This window comes from Furipterus horrens, unplaced genomic scaffold (genome assembly GCF_987537825.1).
Source record: "Furipterus horrens unplaced genomic scaffold, mFurHor1.1.pri manual_scaffold_2, whole genome shotgun sequence".
Lineage (NCBI taxonomy): Eukaryota > Metazoa > Chordata > Mammalia > Chiroptera > Furipteridae > Furipterus > Furipterus horrens.
Window position 1 is genome coordinate 59,466,499 of NW_028327172.1, and position 22,257 is coordinate 59,488,755.

A 22,257-nucleotide genomic window follows, 5' to 3' on the forward strand; every position below is an offset into this window, starting at 1 on the left:
GAAGCCATACCCATATATTAAAAGAGATTTCCAGAACTCTCATCGAGAAAGAGAAGTCAGAGGAAGAGTCTGATTAAGTTTTTGTTTGTTTGAAGACACTGTACCTGGCCTGCCCTATTATGATCCTGGCAAGCAGTGGCTGGAGGAATTTTAGGTTTCATTTCAGTGTCATTTTTCAGACACCTTGAAGATGATAAGCTATAAAAAAAGGCAACATTAATTAGTGTTTAATATAGTGTAACATATAGAGCGATGATAATTTTAGAGGCAAGTGTAAATATTAAAAAAAAGAATAAGTATGTTAGTGGTTTTCTTCAAAGCACCGGTATGTATAGAGATTAAGAGCCTGTGCTTTGTGTCAGATAAGCGTGGGTTTGACAAGATTTTTTGCTTCCAGACTGATGACCGTTACACAAGCTGGGTAGTCTTGCAAAGTCTCAGTTACCAATTCTGGGAAATGGGGATAAAAGTTATTCATTCTACAACAATTTATTGAGTGCTTACTATATACATTGTTCTCAGTATGGGAGATGCAGAGAAGAACAAAACACACACAAAAACGTCCCTGTCCTCATGGAATTAACATTTGATGAGGACAGACAGCCAATAAACCCCAAAAATATATGTGAACTATATAGTATTTTTGGTAATGATAAGTGCCACACAATGCTGGAGGAATGGCTTCTAGGCAGAGTGAATGAGTGTGAAGTGCTGGAATTGGGAGCGTGCCTGTGTTCAGTGTGACTAGAGGGAGATCAGAGATCAGGCAGGATCTCTCAGGCCATAAACACGCCTTTGGCTTTTGCCCTGGGTGAGAATGGGAAGCCACTGAGGATAAAATGTCCAGTATCAGCAAAGCTGTAAGGAAGACAGCAGCCCCTCATATTATTGCTTCTAGGAAGATAATTTGGTACAATCTTTTTGAAGAAAATTGGTGATGTGCAGCAAAGGCATAAAAAATGGTCTTGTTCCAGGCCCTTGCTGGTGTGGCTCAGTGGATTGATCACCAGCCTGCAAATCAAAGGGTCACCAGTTTGATTCCCAGTCAGGGCACATGTCTGGGTTGCGGGCCAGGTCCCCAGTTGGGGGCAGCAAGAGGCAACCAACCACACACTGATGTTTCTCTCCCTCTCTTTCTCCCTCCTTTCCCCCTCACTAAAAATGAATAAATAAAATCTTTTTAAAAATAAACTATCCTACTCAAAGAGAGAAAGAGAAAATAGAAATTTTTTTGACATAACAAGAAAAAGACATGGCTATCATAAGTTGCAATATATTCGTTGACTCAAAGAACATTTAGTGAGTCCAGCCATGTATGGCAAAACTGCTTTCTAATTTGATCTAAATATGAAACTGTGTCACATCATAACATCCAAGCACTCAGAAAATAACAAGGGATGTTTTCCCAAATCCACAAGGAAAATGAGATATTCCCTCTTCCATGCTATTTTGTTTCCATCTGTGTCATAACGTTGAACCTACTGAATGTATTGTTTTATGTATTTCTGTCTTTCTCACTGGATCGTGAGCTGATTGTCTCTATTATCCCTATCATCTAGTACATAGAATGTACTCAAGAATACTGGGTGAAAGAGTGAATAAACATTTACTTAAAATTATCTGATCCAAGAAATGACTCAAAAATATATTTAGTAAAGTGTAACAGAAAAAATACCAATGCATTACCTTTCAGGTTTCATATTCTTCCCCTGACTCCCACTCTGCTCAAACTTGTTTGGCAAGTTGATGACTTTCACTTCGCCACAGAAGATAGCTTTTCTATCTGGAAGTTTCTCGGGTGATAAGATCTCTGTAGGATGTTTAAAAGTGAGTTTCCTTGCAACTTTAAATGGGTATTTTGTACTTAACACAGATTTTTAAACTCAGAATTTTACCAGAGAAATTTTTCACATAAGATACACTTTCTTAACTTTAAATTATTGTCCCTCACCCTAGTGTGGTTTAAAAATACATGGTGGGACAAAAGTAGGTTTACAGTTGTGAGTACACAAAACATAGCTTATTCTTTCATTATCTTAATTATTGTATTATTATTCATAAGAACAACTGTAAACCTTCTTTTGTCCCACCCTGTATGTATTCTTACTGTATACTTATTACATGCAAAACATGACTGGGCACTTTAGAAAGTACTAAGAAGCAAGTCTTCACCCTTAAAGATCTTTCAACAGATATAGTTGGAGAAAAAAAAAAAAGATATAAACAAAAGACATGAGAACTCCCACTTGTGGAGGTTTTACTACATGCCAATAGAGCTAAGTACTTTATATACATTGCATAAACAGCAGCTCTGGACAATAATGGAAAATGTCTAAATCCCAAACAAAAAGTGTAGTGTTTAAGGGTCTGATGTGTTCAGGGATGAGAGAAGCTGATTCAGAATCCACTGATGAAAGAAGTGTTCATGGAGGAAAAGAGATGTGAAAAGGGTGCGAAGAAGGGAGTAGGATTGGGATAAATTGTAAGAAAAGGAAGGGCATTCTAGGCAAAAGGAGAAAAGTGGACAAAAGTATGAGGTCAGAGAAGGGTAAAAGCATGTTAGAAGAACATAAATAGACAATTTTGCTCAAAGGAGGGGCTGTAGGGAACGGTGGCAGATGAGAGGCTAAGGAAATGAAATCGTGTGACTGTTAGGCTAACAGTTTATATGCGATATTGTAGACCACGTTACAAAACCAATGTTTACACATTGATATGTTTTGTTTGGTCCAATCAACCTTTTTGGTTTCAAAGTCAATTAGTTGTCAATATTTAAAATCAATAGATTTCAGGACCTCTGCTTCTTTTGAAACATCAGAAAAATTGATGCCACTTTTCTCACAGTTCCACAAATCAACAACATGATAGAGGAAGTCCTCAACTGGTAGTCTGGCAACCCCCACAGATGGATCTCTGGAACCCTTTTAAAAGTCTTTGAGGTTCTATTTTTCTTCACATGCTTCAACCAAAACAACATATCACAACAGATTAAATGAAAACACAGATATGAGATCCACTATCTTCTATTAAGCCAGATATCAAAGATGTAAAGTTACCACTCTTCATTTTCATAAAAATGATTATTTATGCTAGCACATCTCCCTATCATGTTATATCCAACCCACTTGACACATTTGTGTTACCTGTCTGGGTCCTGTAAGCATCTGAGTTTTGACCCATTTAACCAATGGGGAAGCCAGCAAAGAGATCATAGTCTAAGACCCTGGGTGTACCTCTAGCATCTTCTTTGTCTGTCCTGTCTTTTAACTTGCACTTCCTTGGTTCATTCTTTCCACATTCTTCCATAATGATCTCCATAGGTGGTTTGTTCTCCATCTCCTTAAGTTCAATCCTAGGAACAAACCAAAATGTTTGTCCATCTGGACCCGAATAGGTGACAGTGTGAACTGTCAACTCTGCAAACCAACCCAGAGACCTTGCTGATTCTGAAATAAGCCCACTTCTCTCAAGAGGTGAGTGTTTTGGTTTGCTGATACAAATCATCAACTCATTCACTATTTTTGAGGCTCAGTCTAGGAGCTCACCAAAACTTTCCCCCTCTACAGTGAGGGCTCAAAAGCAGCTCTTATATAAATTGCTTTGAAGACTTGGATTCAAGTTTTGGGGTTTGATTTCATTTTGAATTTGTCTGTCTTTACCAGTTCTGTAGCCAGGTGCCATAGGGATGATACAGTAAAAGGTGGTTGCTGGATAGCTTAAAGGCAAGGATTCATAGCCTGATAGGCAGAGTATGCCCAGAAATAACCATTATACCCCTCGTTCTTTCTTCTCTCCACTTCTCCAACCTTTTCCCAGGAAAAACTGAGGGATTTGCAAAGGCACAATGGGAGAAGGAGTCTGTTTAGTTTGTGTGTATAGTTGTAGATTTTCTTTGGTTTCAGGTATGGAGTCTTGGGTTAAAGTTTGGGTTGGGGAGGGGGAACTTCCAATAAATTCAAGGGCCAAACTTCAGATCAATAAAACACCTACAACTATTTTGAGTATTTGAGTCCTTATGTCCATTTCTAGGATTTCTAATTTATCCTTGACTCACTGCAATTATTTCCCTCCTGGAGTGCTTAATACAAAATATGTCCAATGGGATGACCACATTTGCCTTTGAAAGTATAATCATAAAATTATTTTGAATCCATTGATTTATTTTTAATGAGTAAGGCACCATGGTGCAAGGGAAAGAACACTGGGACAGTCAGGAGCCATGGTTTTATTTCTGGCTTGGCCACTAATTAGTTGTGTGGCCATTTCATCTGCAAGATGAAGGGGCTGGACTAACTAATCTGTAAGGCTTATTCTGGCCTTCACACTGATTTTGCTGAGGTATGAGTCATACAGTCCTTCCAAGAGGAAGCTGTTCCAAACCAACAAACATAAGATATCACAGACTCAAAAAAAAAAGAGAGAAAGAAAATAATATTCTGGGAAGTTGGTTGTTATTGTTCAAACTTCCTCCATCTGAAATGCATAATAGTTAATGGCACAGAAATTAGAAACGTGATTAAGAACACAATGAGTGATGGCCAAACAGAAATAAAACCCAAGTCTCTTGGCTCTTAATCATATTCTTAATATTGCACCATGTTTCTACACTTGTTAAAAAAATTAAAATTATAATTAATTTTGCACCTCTATAAAATGGATAAAATTACAATATACATCTGAACTGGTTTTAGTGAAGATTAAATACAACAATATTTAGAAAGTTCTTAATAGTACCTGGCATCTAAGAAGGTCTTCATAGATGATAACTAGTATTATTATTCATTATCACTATTATAATCACTGTGAGCAGCAGCAACACCCACTCTACTGCACTCCTGGGGTAAGGCTATTAAAAAGAGCATGAGCTACAAAATGTTGAGAAACACTACCCAGTTAGATTAACAGAGCAGCAAGGATTACTGGTGCCCAGAGGAGCCTGTGGACTAAAACACTGACCTTGGAAATGCAAGCACACTGTTAGTCTGCTTCCTGAAGCTTTCTCTGCTAGATAACACTGAGTCCACTGTCCCAGGCCTCTGATGGACAGAGACAAAGAAGGATTACACCTGAGCTGTTGTCCAGGACACAGAAAAATCAAAGCTATGGGGTATATCAGAGGCAAGGCTACTATGATCAACTTTATTGTTATTTGTATTTAGTGCTTAAAGTCTAGAGCTTAAAATTCAGTGACTAATGATCTCAGTTATCAAAATAGTCACCACAGTTAGTGACATGAAAATTCCAATGATGCTGCCAGTTTCTCAAACCATTTCCTCTTTGTAAATTGCCTTCAGAGTGGACAAGTTCTCTGACACATCTTTAAGAGGTTAGCCAGCCAAGTTATTGAAACTCTCAAGAAAATGAGCAAACTGATGAATTCCACTCTTGATCCAAATAACTCTAAAATTGGACCTTGGATTTTAAAAGAAGGGTTTGGATGTAGGTCGACTCATGTTCAAATTCCCACACTGCTAACAGCTATATAACTTTGGACCCCAGGTGTCTGGAAATAATAATAGGGTCTAATTTATAGGATTTTTATGAGATACCCTATGGAAGTGGCCAGCACTTAGTAAGTATTCAAAAAATAGCAATTATTATAATTATCATTACATTATAAAGTAAACACTATTACATTATACTAGTATAGAATAATATAGAAAATTATTATTTTTTTTGGATGAATGATATAACTCCCAAAAGGCTTTGAAGGGAATTCCTAGAAAGAGGTTTTAAAAGCGTTTTGCACAAAAGCAGCATCATTGAAATAAGCAGACAGCTTCCTAGGGGAAGTCTTCTGCAGGTCAGCACTCGGGTTTAAATAATGGGATATTTGGGGGGGGGAAAGTCACTCTCACCACTTTACAGCAGTTTCCCCAAAATGTGTTTTAGAGATGTTAATGAGTATTAGATTAACCTAAAGTTCCATGATTAAATACTTTCAGGCAGTCAAAGGGGTTTCTTGGCAGCCAGACTTCTCAGATCCCTCAATATGCTCTGTCCATAGGGTGATACATGCACCAGCTCCCCATCTGCTTTTGCTTCCAACCCCATTTTCCAGAGAATGTCTCTCAGGATGAGTTCTTTTAAAAATGATCTTGCCTTGTCTCTTTATGGAAAAGAGAGGGTTATAGCTGTGCATGTCTCCACTTTCCATACACAGGCTTGGCATCCCTCTTAACAATCCTGTATGAAGCCAGATTGTGGAGAAAACACTAAAGCCTCATTATGCACAACCCCACCTAAATCTGCTCCATGAAAGGAGAAATTAGAGGGTAGGTTTAGAGCATATTTATAGCCTTTTGTTTCATAGATTTTCATTTAAAAGTCAGACTTTTGCTCTGGGTTGGGGGGGGGGGGTGCGACACACAGCATTACATAATATTTGTGACAATCCAATTCATTCATACCAACTATGTTAGTTCCCAGAGGTGCACCTAAAGCACACTAAGTATTCAATTAGTCCTGTGGAGTGGCTATTTCACTGACTCCTTAAACTCTGTTTACAACATAACATGAAGGCCACACCAGCAACTTAATTGTTAACAATGATGGGTCAATTATAAAATTTCTTCTACAACATTGCAAATTAAACGCTAAAGATCTATATCCATGACTTGAATGAGATTTTATTGTAGACTTCCCTTAAAATAAAATAGTATAACTAGAAAACAAGAGTGATTAAAAATTCTGGGCTTAAATTTCAGTTCCACTACTTATCAGCACCCCAACTTCAAGCTTCCCAAGAGGCCTCTCTGAGTCCCATTTTTCTTATTTGTAAAATCAGGATGATGATAAATGCTGGCTTTATTTTCATTTGGATTTTGAGACTCAAGTGAAATAATATATGTGGAAGAACTTTGTAAGCTATAAGGTACTGTAAAATGTTCAGAATTATAACAGTTTCTATTACAATTTATATTTTTCAGTTGATATTGACTCAAAACTTAGTTTAATGTTCCTTTGCCCTTCTAAACTTTTTGTCAAAGAGTTCGTCGGCAGCCGTCCGTCTCGAGAGACGATGGTGTAGCTTCTTAAGAGTCTATCTGCACCGCCGAGAATGGCTGTGCAGTCCGACTCGGGAGTGACACGGTATCTGTCTCCTCCCGTGTTGAATCAACATCTTGTTGTCAAAGAGTTATCATCTATACATAAGTACTTCTTTGCACTTAAGGTAACTGCCATTTAAAATATGTCTACCTGAATTTTCCTAAAGACACACTTACAGATAATTCAGAGCTATAATGGGGAGAGGGGTTAGAAGAAGGAAAACATTAATTTACATTTGCTAGGGCTTTTGCCAAAGCCCCACTTCCATCCATTGTAGAAAGGAAGTCCTTCAGAAATCTCATCTTCACCCTGCCATCTCTGATCATGAGGACACCGATTCCTTTGAACGTGAACTCCACATTTTGTTTGATAGAAATGGATCGTGATAAACAAAGCAATGTCTCCTTCACACATCCTTCCACTGTATCCCTGTTTAATGAACTCTCTAGGGATATCATGGCAAAATTAAGTGGAACAATTGGAATATCACCTAGAGGAGAAAAAGACAGTTGGGGTGAGGGAAAGGAAGTGAAAATTACAACAAGGATATATCACATACACTTACAAATCATTGTGTGATTCTCAATAGTGAAAAACAGAATTGTCAATATGAAGCCTTTAGTTGTACCCAATATAACTAACAACTGGTTAACAGATGTCAATCGGTACAATTTTCTTAAAAATATAATGTTTTTTCACTCAAAATAAGAACAATTAGTTTTCTAAACTATACTCCAGACAAGCTTTAGACTTTTTTTTCTTGGAGACATAGTATTGGGCTGGCCAAAGGACCATTACATTTTTTTCCAAAAATAAAAAACACATTTTCATTTTCACCAATAACTTTATTGATTTGGATATTTTGAGTATATTGGCTATCTCCCATGTGGTATAATGTTGATTGTTCTCAATTAATGTCTCAATTTGTCGCTAACAACTTCAACTGGTCTACCCAACCATGGAGCATCATCCAGCGAAAAACCTCCAGCATGAAACTTTACAAACCACTTTTGACACATTCAATAGGTCACAGCACCTTCTTTATACACTGCACAAATCTTTTCTGGTGTTTCAGTTGCGTTTTTATCATTATTGAAAAAATCAAGCATCGTATGTCGAAAATGTTGCATATTTCTTCCATCTTCAATATTAAAATGGCTACAAAAAATTCACCAATTTTGGAGACTTCCATCCAAGATGGAGGCCTAGACAGAGATGCTGCATCTCCCTCCACAACTAAGAAGGAGTACAACTACCTCAAAACTAGAGACAACCATAAGATGCAGAAAACCAAGCTGCATGGAAGTCCAACAAACAAAGATATAAAGAAGAAATACTCATCCAGACAAGTAAGAGAGATGGAGCCGGGGCGGAGAGGATGCAGTGTGGCGGAGGCAGCAGCAGCAGCAGGCCGGTGGAAAGTGCAGTCATACATTTTAAAAAGTAGGGAGGGACACCTGAGAGGCGCTTCCAGCACCAGACCAGACTGCACAGCTAACAGTTTCAGTGCCAGGGAAAATAAAGCCTCATTGCTTCTGACTATGCAAACCAGTGGAGGTTGGAGAGGAGGAAGAAACTGCCAGTCTCTCAGTAGAGTCTGTTTGTTTAAAGGGTCCGCATGGTCCTAGAATGTCCACAGATCCACCCACTCTAGGAACAATGGTCAGGGCAACAGCTAGAGAGGCACCAGTCCCAATAGGAAACAGGAGAAGTGCCTGGAAAAGGGGCAAGTGCTGAGCAAGTGGCATTGTTCCCTCTCAGACCCCTCCCCTACATACAGCGCCACAACGTGGTAAAACAGGTCACCCATACTGATGAATACTTAAGGCTCTGCCTCTTACAACATAACAGGTGCAACAGCTCTACCTAAGACACATAGGCAAATTAACACAGGAGCCTGTCAAGATGAGGAGACAGAGAAGTATGGCCCAAAAGAGGGAACGGATCAAGGTTCCAGTGGGAGAACTAAGCAATGAGGAGATAACCAGCCTAACAGACATAGAGTTCAAAACACTGGTGATAAAGATGCTCACAGGCTTGACAGATATGCTTAAGTATGGCAAACACATAAGGGAAGACATGAAGGCTATGCTAAATAAAACAAAGGAAAATCCACACAAATCCAGTGGTGAAGGGAAGGAAACCGGGGTTCAAATCAATTACTTGGAACATAAGGAAGAAACAAACAGTCAACCAGTACAAGATAAGAAAACAAGAATTGAAAAAATGAGGAGAGGCTTAGCAACCTCTGGGACAACTTTAAATGTGCCAACATCTGAATCATAGGGGTGCTAGAAGGAGAAGAGGTAGAGCAAGAAATTGAAAGCTTATGTGAAAAAATAATAAAGGAAAATTTCAAAATTTGGCAAAGGAAATAGACATGTAAGTCCAGGAAGCACAGAGAGTCCCAGACAAGTTAGACCAAAAGAGGACCACACCAAGGTACATCATAATTAAAATGCCAAAGGTGAAAGATAAAGAGAGAATCTTAAAAGCAGCAAGAGATGCTGTGGTTCAGTGGGTTGAGCGTCGGCCTGCGAGCCAAGTGTCGCTGGTTCAATTCCCAGTCAGGGCACATTACTCGGTTGCACGTCGGGTCCCTAGTTGGGGGCGCAAGTGAGAGGCAACCACACAGTGATGTTTCTCTCCCCCTCTTTCTCTTTTCCCCCTCTCTCTAAAAAATAAATAAATAAACAAAACAATAAACAAATAATTTTTTTTTTTAAAGCAGCAAGAGAAAAGAAGAGTTTCCTACAAAGGGATGCCTATAAGACTATCAGCTGATTTCTCAAAAGAAACTTTGCACACAAGGACTGCAAGAAGTATTCAAGGTAATGAAAAGCAAGGACCTACAACCAAGACTACTCTATCTAGAAAAGCTATCATTTAGAATGGAAGGGCAGAGGAAGTGCTTACCAGACAAGGCAAAGCTAAAAGAGTTCATCATCACCAAGCCTACAATTATTATATAAAATGCTAAAGGGACTTATTTAAGAAAAAGAAGATCAAAACTATGAACACTAAAATGACAACAAACTCACAGCTATCAACAACTGAATCTAAAAAATAAAAACAAAATCCAACTAAGCAAACCAGAATAGAAACAGAATCATAGGTATGGGGATCATTTGGAGGATTATCAGCTGAGAGGGGAAAGGGGGAGAAATGGGGAAATGGTGCAGGGATTAAGAAGCATAATTGGTTGGTACAAAACAGACAGGGGGAATAATATAGGAAAGGGTGAAACCAAAGCTTAATATGCATGACCCATGGACGTGAACTAAGGGGCGTGGGGTTTCTGGAGAAAAGTGGGGTACTGGGCAGAGGGGAGCAAAGGGAAAAAAATTGGGACTATCGTAACAACATAATCAATAAAATATACTTAAAAAATAGAATGAACAAATGAAAAAACGTTCACCAATTTTGATAAGTTCTTTTTAAATGCACACTGATATGACAGCTGTTACATACAATCTAAGAAAATTGTTTTGAATAAAGTTAAAGAGAACTAAGCACTACGGGAGGCATCTTACAGAAAAAACAAACAAACAAACAAACTTTTTGCCGAACCCAATAATAAATACTTCTCTTCATCAGAGGGTTTTCTGAATTTTTCAGCCCCCTTATCTTTTAGGGGGCTGCAGCGATATTTGTCTCTTCCAGTTATCATATGATTTTTAAATGATTATAAATATCTACAGACATTAAGTGTTTTGAAAAGGCAGTCATCTTCACTAGAAGTTATCTTTCAAATGAAATTGGGTCTTCTCAGAGGATAACCTGCATAAAGCTTTTCCTCTCTAATAAGTCCATAAATGACATTGCAAGGAATATGACCATATCTGGCTTGAAGGAAGCACAGGGTCTATTCAACTAGGACAAGTATAGAGCTTGGCCAGGTCCACAAGTCAGAAAAAGGATAAATAGCAATGATCAACATGATAAATCCAAAAACAGACAGTAAACAAGGCCCACTGGTAAAGAGACAGGATAGAGACAAGATCACATCCTAAACCATCATTCAGCAAGCATTAATGTCCAACACTGCTGGACAATGATGATTAACAACTCTGTAAGACACAAGCTTCCCTAGATTATCCCACTGTCTCCTGCACAATTAGTGGTGATTCTATACCATCTCCCTCCATTTCACTTTTTAAAACAAATTTCTTAAAAGAGAAAGCTATACTACCTGCCTCTAGATTCTCTCATCCCACTTACCCAATGCCTCTCTGCAATTTGTCTTCTGGCGTACTTATCTCAGAAAGGCACTATCATCTCATGATGGACAAGCCAATGGATACACTGAAAATCTTATTGTCATGCCCTCTCTTTAGCTTCGGTAAACCATAGCCTCTCTTCTCTAGTATCCATTTTCTTCTTCCTTGGTCTCCTTTGCTGGCTTCCTTCCTCTTCTATTTCATATAAGATGGTGGTTTGCTTATTTTACAGGATTTTGTCCTTTTCTATCTCCTTTATATTCTCTCCTGGGGATTCAGGGGTGGAGCTGGGGGTTCGCTGAGGCCCACTGTTCCTTGTTTAAGAGGATTTAGAAAGTTATGGAGCATGAGCCAAGACCAGCCATTTATATGGAAGAGCTACTGTTAACAGCTGTGAGTTGGGTGGAACCAAGCATCGGGGTGCTCTAGGATAGAGCAAACAGTGTTAGCCAGGTTGATAAGAGTCTCAGATAAGGCATCTGCCTGCCTTTCTGTCTTGGAGAAAGCTGTCCCCCAGCTCTTGCCTTGATGTCAGACACTTCAGTTCTTCCCTGTGTGCCACTGGTGCCTTTCAAGCTGCTACTCTGGTGCTGGAGCTCAGAGGAAGTGAATCTGAGTAAGTGTGTGTGGGTTCTTTAAGAGGAACTACTTGCGACTCCAAAAGTTTCTTCCACCCACTCAATCCACACTGGCTTTTGAAGCCAGATGTTGTGGGAACTTACCTCCCTGGCACTGGAACCCTGGGATTGGGGGCCTGGTGTAGGGATGGGATTCCTCAATCCCGAGATATCCCTCCTGAATGTTTGTCTCCCACACGTGGATGTGGGACCAACCCATTCTGAATCCTCATCCCTCCTACTAGTCTGGATGGATGTGGTTTAATTCCATAGTTGTCAGACTTCCATTCAACTCGATTTGGGCTGGCTCTGAGTGACAGTTCTATAATTTAGTTGTAATTTTGATGTGGTTGTGCAAGGAGGTACACCATCTTCTGTACCATATTTTACCAAACTATTATAATTAAAAGAGCTATCTTCCTAAACTAAAAACTGGACCAGTACACATAATCTCCTGCTGGCTCCTCAGGGCCTACAGGATGAATTCCAAAGTCTTTATCACTCCATTTAAGGCCCCTCACAATTTGATCCCTACTAACCATTTCTGTTGTACCTTCCTCCACTTGCCTGTACGGTTGTTTGCCCTGACCACACAGATATCCTTCACAGCCTTCACGTTTGCCCTTATTCTTTAATTGTCTATACTGTTCCTGAAATATCTTCCACAGCTTCTCTACCAGCAAAGTCCTGTCATCCTTTAAGGCCTCCTCACATGTTATCTCCCTAAACCTTCCCAAGCAGAGTTAGGCAATCCTAGCATTTGATCCAATTCTGACCAATGCTGCTCTTATAGCACTTAACCATTTTGTATCATTTGCTTTTATATCTATCTTCCATGCTAAATTCTGAGTTATTCAAAGCACAGACTATGATGAAGAATAATAACCCTAAAGCTAAGCTGTGAACTAATTCATTGATACATATTTAATTCTGAAATTGCCTCAACCTTGTGAAAATATTTTTGCAAAACAGGGCTTTCTTTTTATTTAATTTTGTAGACTTTTGATGAATTGGGATATTTCTTCTGTCATAAAACTATAAATAAAAATGGGTGAAAAGTCCATCAAACGCATTGTACTAAATACATGCATAATAAATTCTAAGTATAGTTTGCATTTTTTCAATATGTAATGTTTTTGGTGAAAAGTGACCCTGAAAATTTTCAAGAAACTTAACATAGAGTTGAGTTTCAGTGTTTTCACCTGCTGACATTGCAAGCAGACTATCTTTCTTCATTCATATATGAGTCTGATGCAGAAGGGGATAAGAAAGATCAAAGGAACAAAGCTAGAAATCAGGGAGGAAACCCCAAAGGCTCTCAGTAACCAGTGCAGGTGTCACAAAGTCAAGACACTGAGGCTTCAATGTAGTGTCATGTGATAGGCATCGTGTTTGTTTGTTTACCACTGATTCTCAAGCAGGCCTGACACATAGTTGGTCCTCAGTAAATACTAGTGGAAGGAAGGAAGGAAGGAAGGAAGGAAGGAAGGAAGGAAAGAAGGAAGGGAGGGAGGGAGAGAGGGAGGAAGGGAAGAAGGAAAGGAGAAGGGGAGGGAGGAAGATTTTAGAGTGTGAGACATATACAAGGTATTCATTTACTCTTTATGGAATTATCACCCTTCTAACTTGTAAATTTTAGTAATCTAGATTATATGTGATAAGTACACAGTGATCCTTTTCACAACTGACACTGACTATAATTCTCCCAACCAGAGACCCTAATTTTCTCTACTTTATAACCATGTCTAATTTCTTAGCATCTGAAATATGAATAAAGTTCGTACAACACCGTGATATGGCTTCTACATAAATCTGCCTTGCTGTCACGTCAGGGCTTCTCCAGCCTGCCTCTAAAGCCACAGAGGTTTACAGTGGCCAGCAAGAGGACCATGTATTATGTTTCTGCCTTAGCCCCTCCCTCTGCCAATGATGCCATGTGAAAAGTGAGCCCCAACAGACCAAGTTTTGCCCACCCTTCTCATCACCAGGTCAGTCACCCTGGGAAATTCTTAAATAGCAACCATGTTTACCAGGAGAATATATTTTGTTTTGTTTGAGCCCGTGGAGCTGTAGCAGCTTCTCCGCCATGATAAATAAGGGCCTCTGAAACAGAATACACTTGTTGTTTCCCACCTCAAGTTTTTGTCTCATGAAGGTGAAAGTGCCAAGTCCTGGAACCTGAACCCCCTGAAAGGAGAAAAGAAAAAACAGTCACAGTTTACTGAGTGGGTGAAGAAAAAACAATCCTTAATACTGTTATCAAAAAAAACATGAGGAGAATTAACCTTAGCCCTTAAAAATTTAATGATGCTACAACGTTTTACAGCCACAGCTATAATAACTTTAGTATAAAATGTAATATATCAATCCATGATGCTTTTCTAATATCAGATCCCTCATATCCATAACAGTCAAAGGCTGTGAGGACTAAGAAAACTTGTATGGATGCCATAACTGCTTTTAATCTAGACTAAGTCCTAAATTGTTGAACATTTTAAATTTTAATCATTTGCCATTGGAGGGAGAGAACTTAAAGGGTCATGAGAAACTCTGCTTTCTCATTCCTTCTTTTAAACTTTATGTTCCTTACTTAAAATCAGACAACCCAGCACCAAGGCAGATGCTGCAGTGTGATGATCTTGGCTGGTGGAGAGAAACAAATGCTTTGAGCTCTCAAACTGGGTCACTCCCTCTCCGGAAATATCATACATCGAGGCTTACACACTCAAATGCTTTCAGAGGCCAAGAAAGGACACAGTGAGTGAGTGAAGTTATGCAGGCAGGGAAGGCAGCAGCTAGAGTGCATGCCCCATCAAAAAGGGAGAGCCTGTTGCCAGTTTCAGCCAAGTACCACACACAGAAATGAAAAACTAGTATTGTTAAATCTAATTTTTGAGAAAAAAAATCCAAAACTTTATATAAAGTCTCCAAATTGTAAGTGGTGATGACTAATTCAAATGATCATACCAAACAAAATTGGTGTCAAGGATGATTCAGCGTAAGGGCTGTCACATAGGGACCTCTGGGTTGGGTATAAAAGTTTCACAACCTCCCAGCTTCCTACAAACTCCCCAAATCTCTGTCAGGAGGAAATAGTCCAACCCTGAGAAAAGTTTCTCATTTTTGGCAAGTTGGGTTCAGTCCCTAAGTATCTTCTTACATTTCAATTAAAATCCATTCCCTACAAGGAGGCAAGATGAGAAGAATTATCATATCTTTCTAGAGGTAAGCCAGGAACTATCTGTTCACAGATAAACAGAATTCATCTAGTTTCTCTCCACACACACAGGCTGATCAGCAACATAGTTTGTATCACTGGAAGAGCAGAACTTACAAATATCTGCAAGTCCTAAGTGTGATCACCATAAAATCAGAGGACAGAAAGTTAAACTGGGTGGCTCTAAAGTCTGCTATCCTGCTCCCAGCAAAATTATATAAAACTAAGGTGAAAAGATTCTTTGGACTCCTACATTAAAATTAAAGTATAGCCCTGTCTGGTGTGGCTTAGTGGATTGACAGCAAGCCTGCGAAGCAAAGGGTCACCGGTTTGATTCCCAGTCAAGGTACATGCCTAGGTTGCAGCCTGGGCCCACAGTTGGGGGCATGCAAGAGGCAACCACACATTGATGTTTTTCTCCCTCTCTTTCTCCCTCCTTTCCCCTCTCTCTAAAAATAAATAAATAAAGTCTTTTAAAAAATAAAATTAAAGTGTAAGTCCTACCTTCTGTAGGGATAGCTGCCGTTCCACAAATTCTGATACATGGTCCCAAATAGTAGAGACTTCTGTAATTCCAAAGAAACCAAGAACAATTTATTTAAGTACCCATCCTCTTAGTATCTAGTTCTAATAAATAAAAATGTAAATATTAAATACAGAACCAAATAACAGTGATTCCCAATTAATTTAGAATTAACAGAGAACAAAGGCATTCCTCAAAACTTTCAGGGTAACTAATGCTTACTCCTTTAAGCTACAAAAATATGATTAAAAATATAATAATTATAGTGCTGGCCAGGTGTCTCAGTTGGTTGGAGCATTGTCCCAACACCAAAAGGTTGTGGGTTCAACTCCCAGTCAGGACACATACAGGAGGCAATAGATCAATGTTTTTCTCTCACATTGATGTTTCTCTCTCCCTTCCTCTCTCTCTAAAATCAATTTAAAAAAGCACATTCTCTGGCGAGGATTAAAATATATATATATAATTACAATAAGATTCTGAAGAAAATCTTTCTAGAATAAAGGGAACTCTGTCACACATTTCCTTTTATGCTATAAAGTTAACCAAGTATAACCTACCCTTTTCTTAATGACCCACTCAACAAACAATTGCCTACTCTGTGCCATCTGATAAATGTGAACCTTCACTCTTACAGTATTCTATTGCAGGAATAAAGTCAAGGGCCACTAAGGCATGAAAAGCTGTTATCTGTACATTAACTGTCTCTATACTTTCATTTTTGACTAGTTCTTAACTGCTCTTCATTCTCATTTGTCACTGTTAGACTACCAGCTGTCACTTTTCTCTACTACCAGTCAGTACTCTGCAGGCTCCCTGCCCAGTCCTCATTCACTGCTTCTGTCCTGTTGTGTTCCTGATTTTAAAAAATATACTAATATTAAGGCTAAAATAATAATTTTTAAAAACAGATCTTTGGGAAGTGATCCTTAGGGGCTCTGGCTTTACTCTGAATCAGTGCATAGCCTTTGCACTCTCTGGTTTGAATGATCAGAGGCCTTCTATATTTATTTTCTTGTTCTGAGCTGCATTTCAAAAACATTGTGGTAGAAAAATGAATTGTTGCCAATCACTAAAGTGTTGATGTGTGATATGAAGGTATACTCTAGTATTTAGAATATAGAAAACTATGTCTGCATCAACATCTCCGTTCCAATCTTAATCATGTTCTTCCATCAGGAACTCTGCAAATCAAAAGACTGTTTTAATTCTCAAATTAAAGATCAAGAACAGTGGCATTTACCAGGTTGCCTCTGTGGGACATAGATGCAGTTGGTAACAAAAGATCAATTCTTGCCCCACTTTGGGAACTGCTTGCTTTATTGGTATACCTTTTCTTTTCTGATGGTTTAAACCACTATCAAAAACAGAAAAATTGTAGTCTTTTAATTCCAGTATATCGGGGTTATAAGCATTTTAATGTGTGAAGGAAGGAGCAAGTTAGGTAATTAGAAGTAACTCTCATGGGCACCTAAGAAAAGGTCACGTGATAGACACTCATTCACTCACCAGGAAACCGAGGGCTGCGTGGTACAGTGAGCCAAATGTCAAGAGTCTGCCTTTCGCACTGAATCATGGACACACAGTTTACTATAATCAGGTATTTCCTCTATTCCTCCCATCTTATTATTTTCCCCACTTCTCCCCAACCCTCTAGACAAAAGAATTATACTGCTGGCTAAGAACTAAGGTCTCTTACCCAGTTCCAACTGTACACTGAATTTAAATCATTATGACCAAAAACATAATTAATTAATTAATTAATAATACAGAATCTCAGTTTCCAGATTGACATGGAGACCTTTCAAAGTTATCAGGTCAAAACTGTTAAGTCTTTCACCTACACTCCTGATATGCAGCTCAAATTTCAGAAAAACAATCTACACCAAAAGGAAATGATTTCATTAGGGTCAGGAGAAACTATATAGCTGCAACTAAACCCTAGTAAAAAGGCTTGACTGAGCTTAATTGGAAATTTGAGGATAGTCTTTCTTCATCTGGATGATACATTCAAGTCCACTGTGTTGTTTTACTCTATAAAACCTAACAGGCAAGGTTATATAAGAGCACAGTTTATTATTCTAAGCTGAAATTTGCTATTTCTCACTTAAGAAAAAGGAAACATGCAAATCATCCCCTTTAGGTAGTTTTTGGCCCTGCAATTCAATTGGAATAGATTTGGAAATTTCACACACTGTAAGTTCTTTGATTTTTCTAACATCCCAAAGTATCATAGAAGGTATCACTAAATTTCAAAACAAAAAGAATTTTAATCCACTCTAAAAAGCCAATTAAATAATATGCTACTTTATTATTTTAAGGAAACTGGTGTTATTTTAATCAAACACTGAAATACCAAGAATCACTATTATAAGGAAATAATGCCTATATTCAGTTCTAAAGTTTGTGCTCTCGAAACTATATTTTAAACACAGTACCAAGTAGAAATACTGTATCTCATATATGATCATTATAAAAAAGATTTAAATGCTCATTGTGTAAACTATAAAATAATATACTTGTTTGAAGTAGATGTTTATATCAAAAATGAAAACATAAGTTCCTTGACTTAATAAAAGATCTTCTAAAATTAAAATACTGGTATACAAACAACAAATTATTACTGAGAAATTTGGGGAAAAAAGTGTTCCCAGAGCATTAAGCCGTGGGAAGATCAATGTGCTGCCTGTCTTAAAGACCTTCCCAACTCCATAGTCTTCAATAGCTTTCACCCAGTGCACATCTGTAAGATGATGATTACATAACATTAAACTTTGGTGAAACATATGGAAGCAGCAGGACTTCATGTATACAATGATGAAAAGTTAGTGTATGTGTTTTGCTGATGTTAGTTCATCCTCACCTCCTTAACAATGGGTCATTTCCAAGAGTTAATAAGTATTAATTTGATTTCTGCTTCTGTCATTCAACCAACAAAGCTCTTGCTGAAATCACCAATGGTCTCCTTGTCAATAAAATCAATGGACATATTTGTCACTTCTCTGACCCCTCAGTCATCTCTGACACTGGTGACCACTTACTACGTGTAAATTTATATTCTGTATTTGGTCAATGTGTATCTTTCCCCAGTATATTGTAAATTCCAGAGTTTTTGCTCGCTATCAATTCTCTAGTGCCCAGCAAGTACAGAGCATATTCTAAAATGTACTTGAGTGAATAAATTATATATAAATGTATAAACATGGCAAATATTTTTAAACCCATAAAACCATTACCTTTGATGCTTCTTTTACAATTATTTTAACAGGAAAAAATAGGAGTGATGCAGAGGAAAGAGATAAGAAGATGCATCTACTCATTTATTTGTCTCCCTGAAGCATTTGGTTAAAGCCAAGGCAACACGTCTAAGTTACAATGAATTGATAGTAACAGCAGCTTCCGCTTCTGGAGCACCTTTCTTTCCAAGGGCTCCTGTCTCTTACTGACAGACAGATCTCAGTGCCACTCTGGGGTGACTCTTCTAAGAAACTATGCTTTTAACCAAGCTTAGTAAGTTTTCTTTGAAAAGCTGCTCAGTCTTCTTCCAACATCCAGTTATTTCTATGATCGTCTCACTTTCTTAACACTTTCCTAAAACACCAAGGGCAACAAAAGTAGCTGTGTTTCTGACTGAACTCTGAGGAGCCGTTTTGAGGTGGCTGTGATATGCAAACAATTATTAAGCATTTACTTTGTACTAGACCTGGGGCGAAGTGCTGTATATATGTTATCTTGTTTAATAAAAACCCTCAGCTGGCCCCTGCCCCTTATTAAGGCAGTCAATAAAATGGTCTCTGGGCATCCAGTCAGAGCTTGATATGATTACCAGCTGGTTGCCAAAGTGACATGGCCACCCCAGGGGACAGAGAGGAAGGTCTTCCACTTCCACCCCCAGCAGATAAAGGTTCAGCCCCAGGGCCCCCACCTCAAGTAACTTACCCTCCTGGCTCAGCAAGGGCAGCGTGGGCAACACCTTCCTGCCCAGGTCCCGTGGGGAAGGGATGATGGTGTCCAACATCTCCAGTCCCCAGTTGGCTCTTGCTGGGTCCTCAACGGGTCTTTTATCTCGCTTCTGTATATGGAGCTCATACAAAAATGAGCTCCATATAAAGAAGGATCATCCAGTCCCCTCTCCTCGGAGGTCTGGATGACCCTTCAATATAAAAATTTCCAACTATTGAAATTTTTGTTCCTTAAACGTTTTTTTTCTCGCCGTCCCTCTCCCTGCTCTGGTTCTCCCTGAGCGGCTTCCACCGCGGGAAACCCAAGAGCTAAGTGGCATCAGAAGCACAGTGCGCAAATCCAAGCACTCGGGACCACTGGAAGGGACAGTGAGAGACTGAGCCCGAGCCTGAGCCAGAAGGGAGACAGAGGAAGTAGGCAAGCCTAGGGGAGGGAGGGGCGCGTTGCTAGGAAGCAACAAAGGATCGCTCCGTTGCTGGGACCTTGGTCCCGCCCCCTAGGATGGGCGCCAGGCTGTCCCGTGATTTTGTGAGCTTCAGATAGCGAGGTTGGGAAGTAACTTAAATGTTTTCTGTTTTTTTTTCCTTCTCCTCTTACCCTAAGCAGTAAAAAATCACTTTTGTAGTCACGGTATACAAACCTGAAAATACCTTTTGCCCGAGTGATGGACATTTGAATCTCCGGGTCTGTTTGAGGGTTTAAGTTTGAGCTGGAATCTGTTTCCTATGATTGGTTTTTTCTTGGGTCCCCACCTAGGAGATAGAGGGCTGGAGGATTGGGGAAAGGACTGACATTTTTAAAATTACAGTCACTTTTTTTTCACCCCCTATACACTTTATGAATCTCACCCTGCAGAATGGTTTTCTTACTCTCAATCTATTGATAATGAATTATCATCACAAAGTGAACACACATGTAAACCCCATCCAGTCAAGACTTGGGATTCTCTCAGTACTACAGAAAGGCATCTCATTCCCTCTCCAGCCATTATGCCAAATAATACTATAAACTTGTTTTGCCTGTGTTTGAACTTCTAGAATTATATAGCATTTATTCTTTTGTGTATGGCTTTATCACGCAACATTATGTTTATGAGATTCCTCCATGGTTTCTGTAGTAGCAATTTTTCCATATTCACTATTGCATATCATTCTTCTGTATGACTATGCCACAGTTTTTTTTAATCCATTCTATTGTTGAGGATATATTTGAGTTGTTTCCACTTAGGGCTATTAAGAATAATGTTGCTCCCTGGCCAGGTGGCTCATCTGGTTGGAACATCATCCCTTACACCAAAAAGCTGCAGGTTCGATTCCCAGTTATTCACGTACAGGAGGCAACCCATCAGCATTTCTCTCTTCTCACATCTCTCTCTTTCTCTCCCTCTAAAATCCATAAAAACATACCCTCAGATAAGGATAAAAAAAAAAGTAATGTTTCTGCAAACATTTTTTATTGAATTTATTGGGGTTACATTGGTTAATAATATTATATAGATTTCAAGTGAACAATTCTATAATATATCTATATATTTTATTGTGTTCACCATCCTAAGTCTAGCCTCCTTCAATCATCATTTTCTCCCATTTGCCCTCTTTTACCTGCCCCCACCCCCTTTTCCTCTGGTAATAATGATGCTCTTATCTGTGTCTATGAGGGTTTGTTTTTTTCTTTTTGCTTAATCCCTTCACCTTTTTCACCCAGCCCCATAGCCCCCCGCCTCTGACAGCTGTCAGTCTGTTCTCTGCATCTATGAATCTGTTTCTATGTTTGTTTATTTTGTTCATTAGATTCCACATATAAGTGAAATCATACGGTATTTACCCTTTCTCTGACTGGCTTATTTCACTTAGCTTAATACCCTCTAGACGGTGCTTCCTTCCTTCCTGCTTGGCTTGCACGTTTCGCGATATGGGGCAGAGCATCCCGTCCACCAGCACCACCTAAGGATTCCGTCAGCCAACTCCCGCGATGGAAGAGGACCAGAAGTTGGGAAGGAAAGCAATAAAATGCTTGAAGAGGCAAAACGTGGGAAACAATAGGACCCATGGGTAGGATGAAGTGTCCTCTTGCTGGCACCCATACAAGATGTCTCACTAACACAATTAAGAACACACTCCCCTCCCAGAAAGAGCAAGACCATGAACAAAAAGAGGGCGGTAAGGAACCTGTGACGAGCCACAACCAGGAGGAAGAAAGCCGGAAGAAGCACAGAGCCCACCCGTACAAGCACGGCTTCCAAGCTCGGGCCAGTCAGTCCTCCACCGAGGAAGTGGAGCAGCCAGAACAAGTATGAAAGCGGTCCAACAGGAAATGAGGCAGGAACAGAGAATGACTAGCCACAAGTGCTGTTTCCTGTGAGAGACTGGGAAATGTAGAGAAGGTTATTAAGACATTCCCTGAGCTGGCAGAGCAAACACCTAAGAGCAGTTTTTAGGGTAGGACCTTTGTGTTGTGACAAGCAGAGTGACCTAGAAACTCTTCAAGGAAATTAGTACAAAAGGACTTGCTCTGAAGATGTCTTGGCAAGTTTAAGCCACTTCAGCCACGTGGTATACATATGTATTGTTGCTATGTTATCTTGTTTAGAAATTGATTTCAAAATAAATCTAGAACATAAAGGTTTTCAGAGATCATTAAACTAGTTCCAGTTTTTTCGATGTGCTG

The 22,257-nt window shown here is 39.1% G+C and overlaps 1 protein-coding gene and 1 pseudogene across 1 annotated transcript in view; one reads left to right on the forward strand and one right to left on the reverse strand.

Moving 5' to 3' along the window:
* CCDC81 (coiled-coil domain containing 81) overlaps nucleotides 1-19,660 on the reverse strand; it is a 35,570-nt gene extending 15,910 nt beyond the window's left edge. The window contains exons 1-8 of the mRNA XM_090267806.1: nucleotides 19,567-19,660; nucleotides 15,609-15,670; nucleotides 13,918-14,074; nucleotides 7,284-7,540; nucleotides 4,957-5,036; nucleotides 3,234-3,352; nucleotides 1,687-1,810; nucleotides 105-198 (exon numbers count right to left, since the gene is read on the reverse strand). Of these exons, the coding sequence (XP_090123932.1) occupies nucleotides 105-198; nucleotides 1,687-1,810; nucleotides 3,234-3,352; nucleotides 4,957-5,036; nucleotides 7,284-7,540; nucleotides 13,918-14,074; nucleotides 15,609-15,670; nucleotides 19,567-19,645 (972 nt within the window). The 5' untranslated portion in view covers nucleotides 19,646-19,660. The remainder of the gene's footprint in view (nucleotides 1-104; nucleotides 199-1,686; nucleotides 1,811-3,233; nucleotides 3,353-4,956; nucleotides 5,037-7,283; nucleotides 7,541-13,917; nucleotides 14,075-15,608; nucleotides 15,671-19,566) is intronic.
* A 1,901-nt stretch (nucleotides 19,661-21,561) lies between these two features.
* Nucleotides 21,562-21,929, forward strand: LOC150018648 (protein POLR1D pseudogene; annotated as a pseudogene).
* Nucleotides 21,930-22,257: the final 328 nt, after the last annotated feature.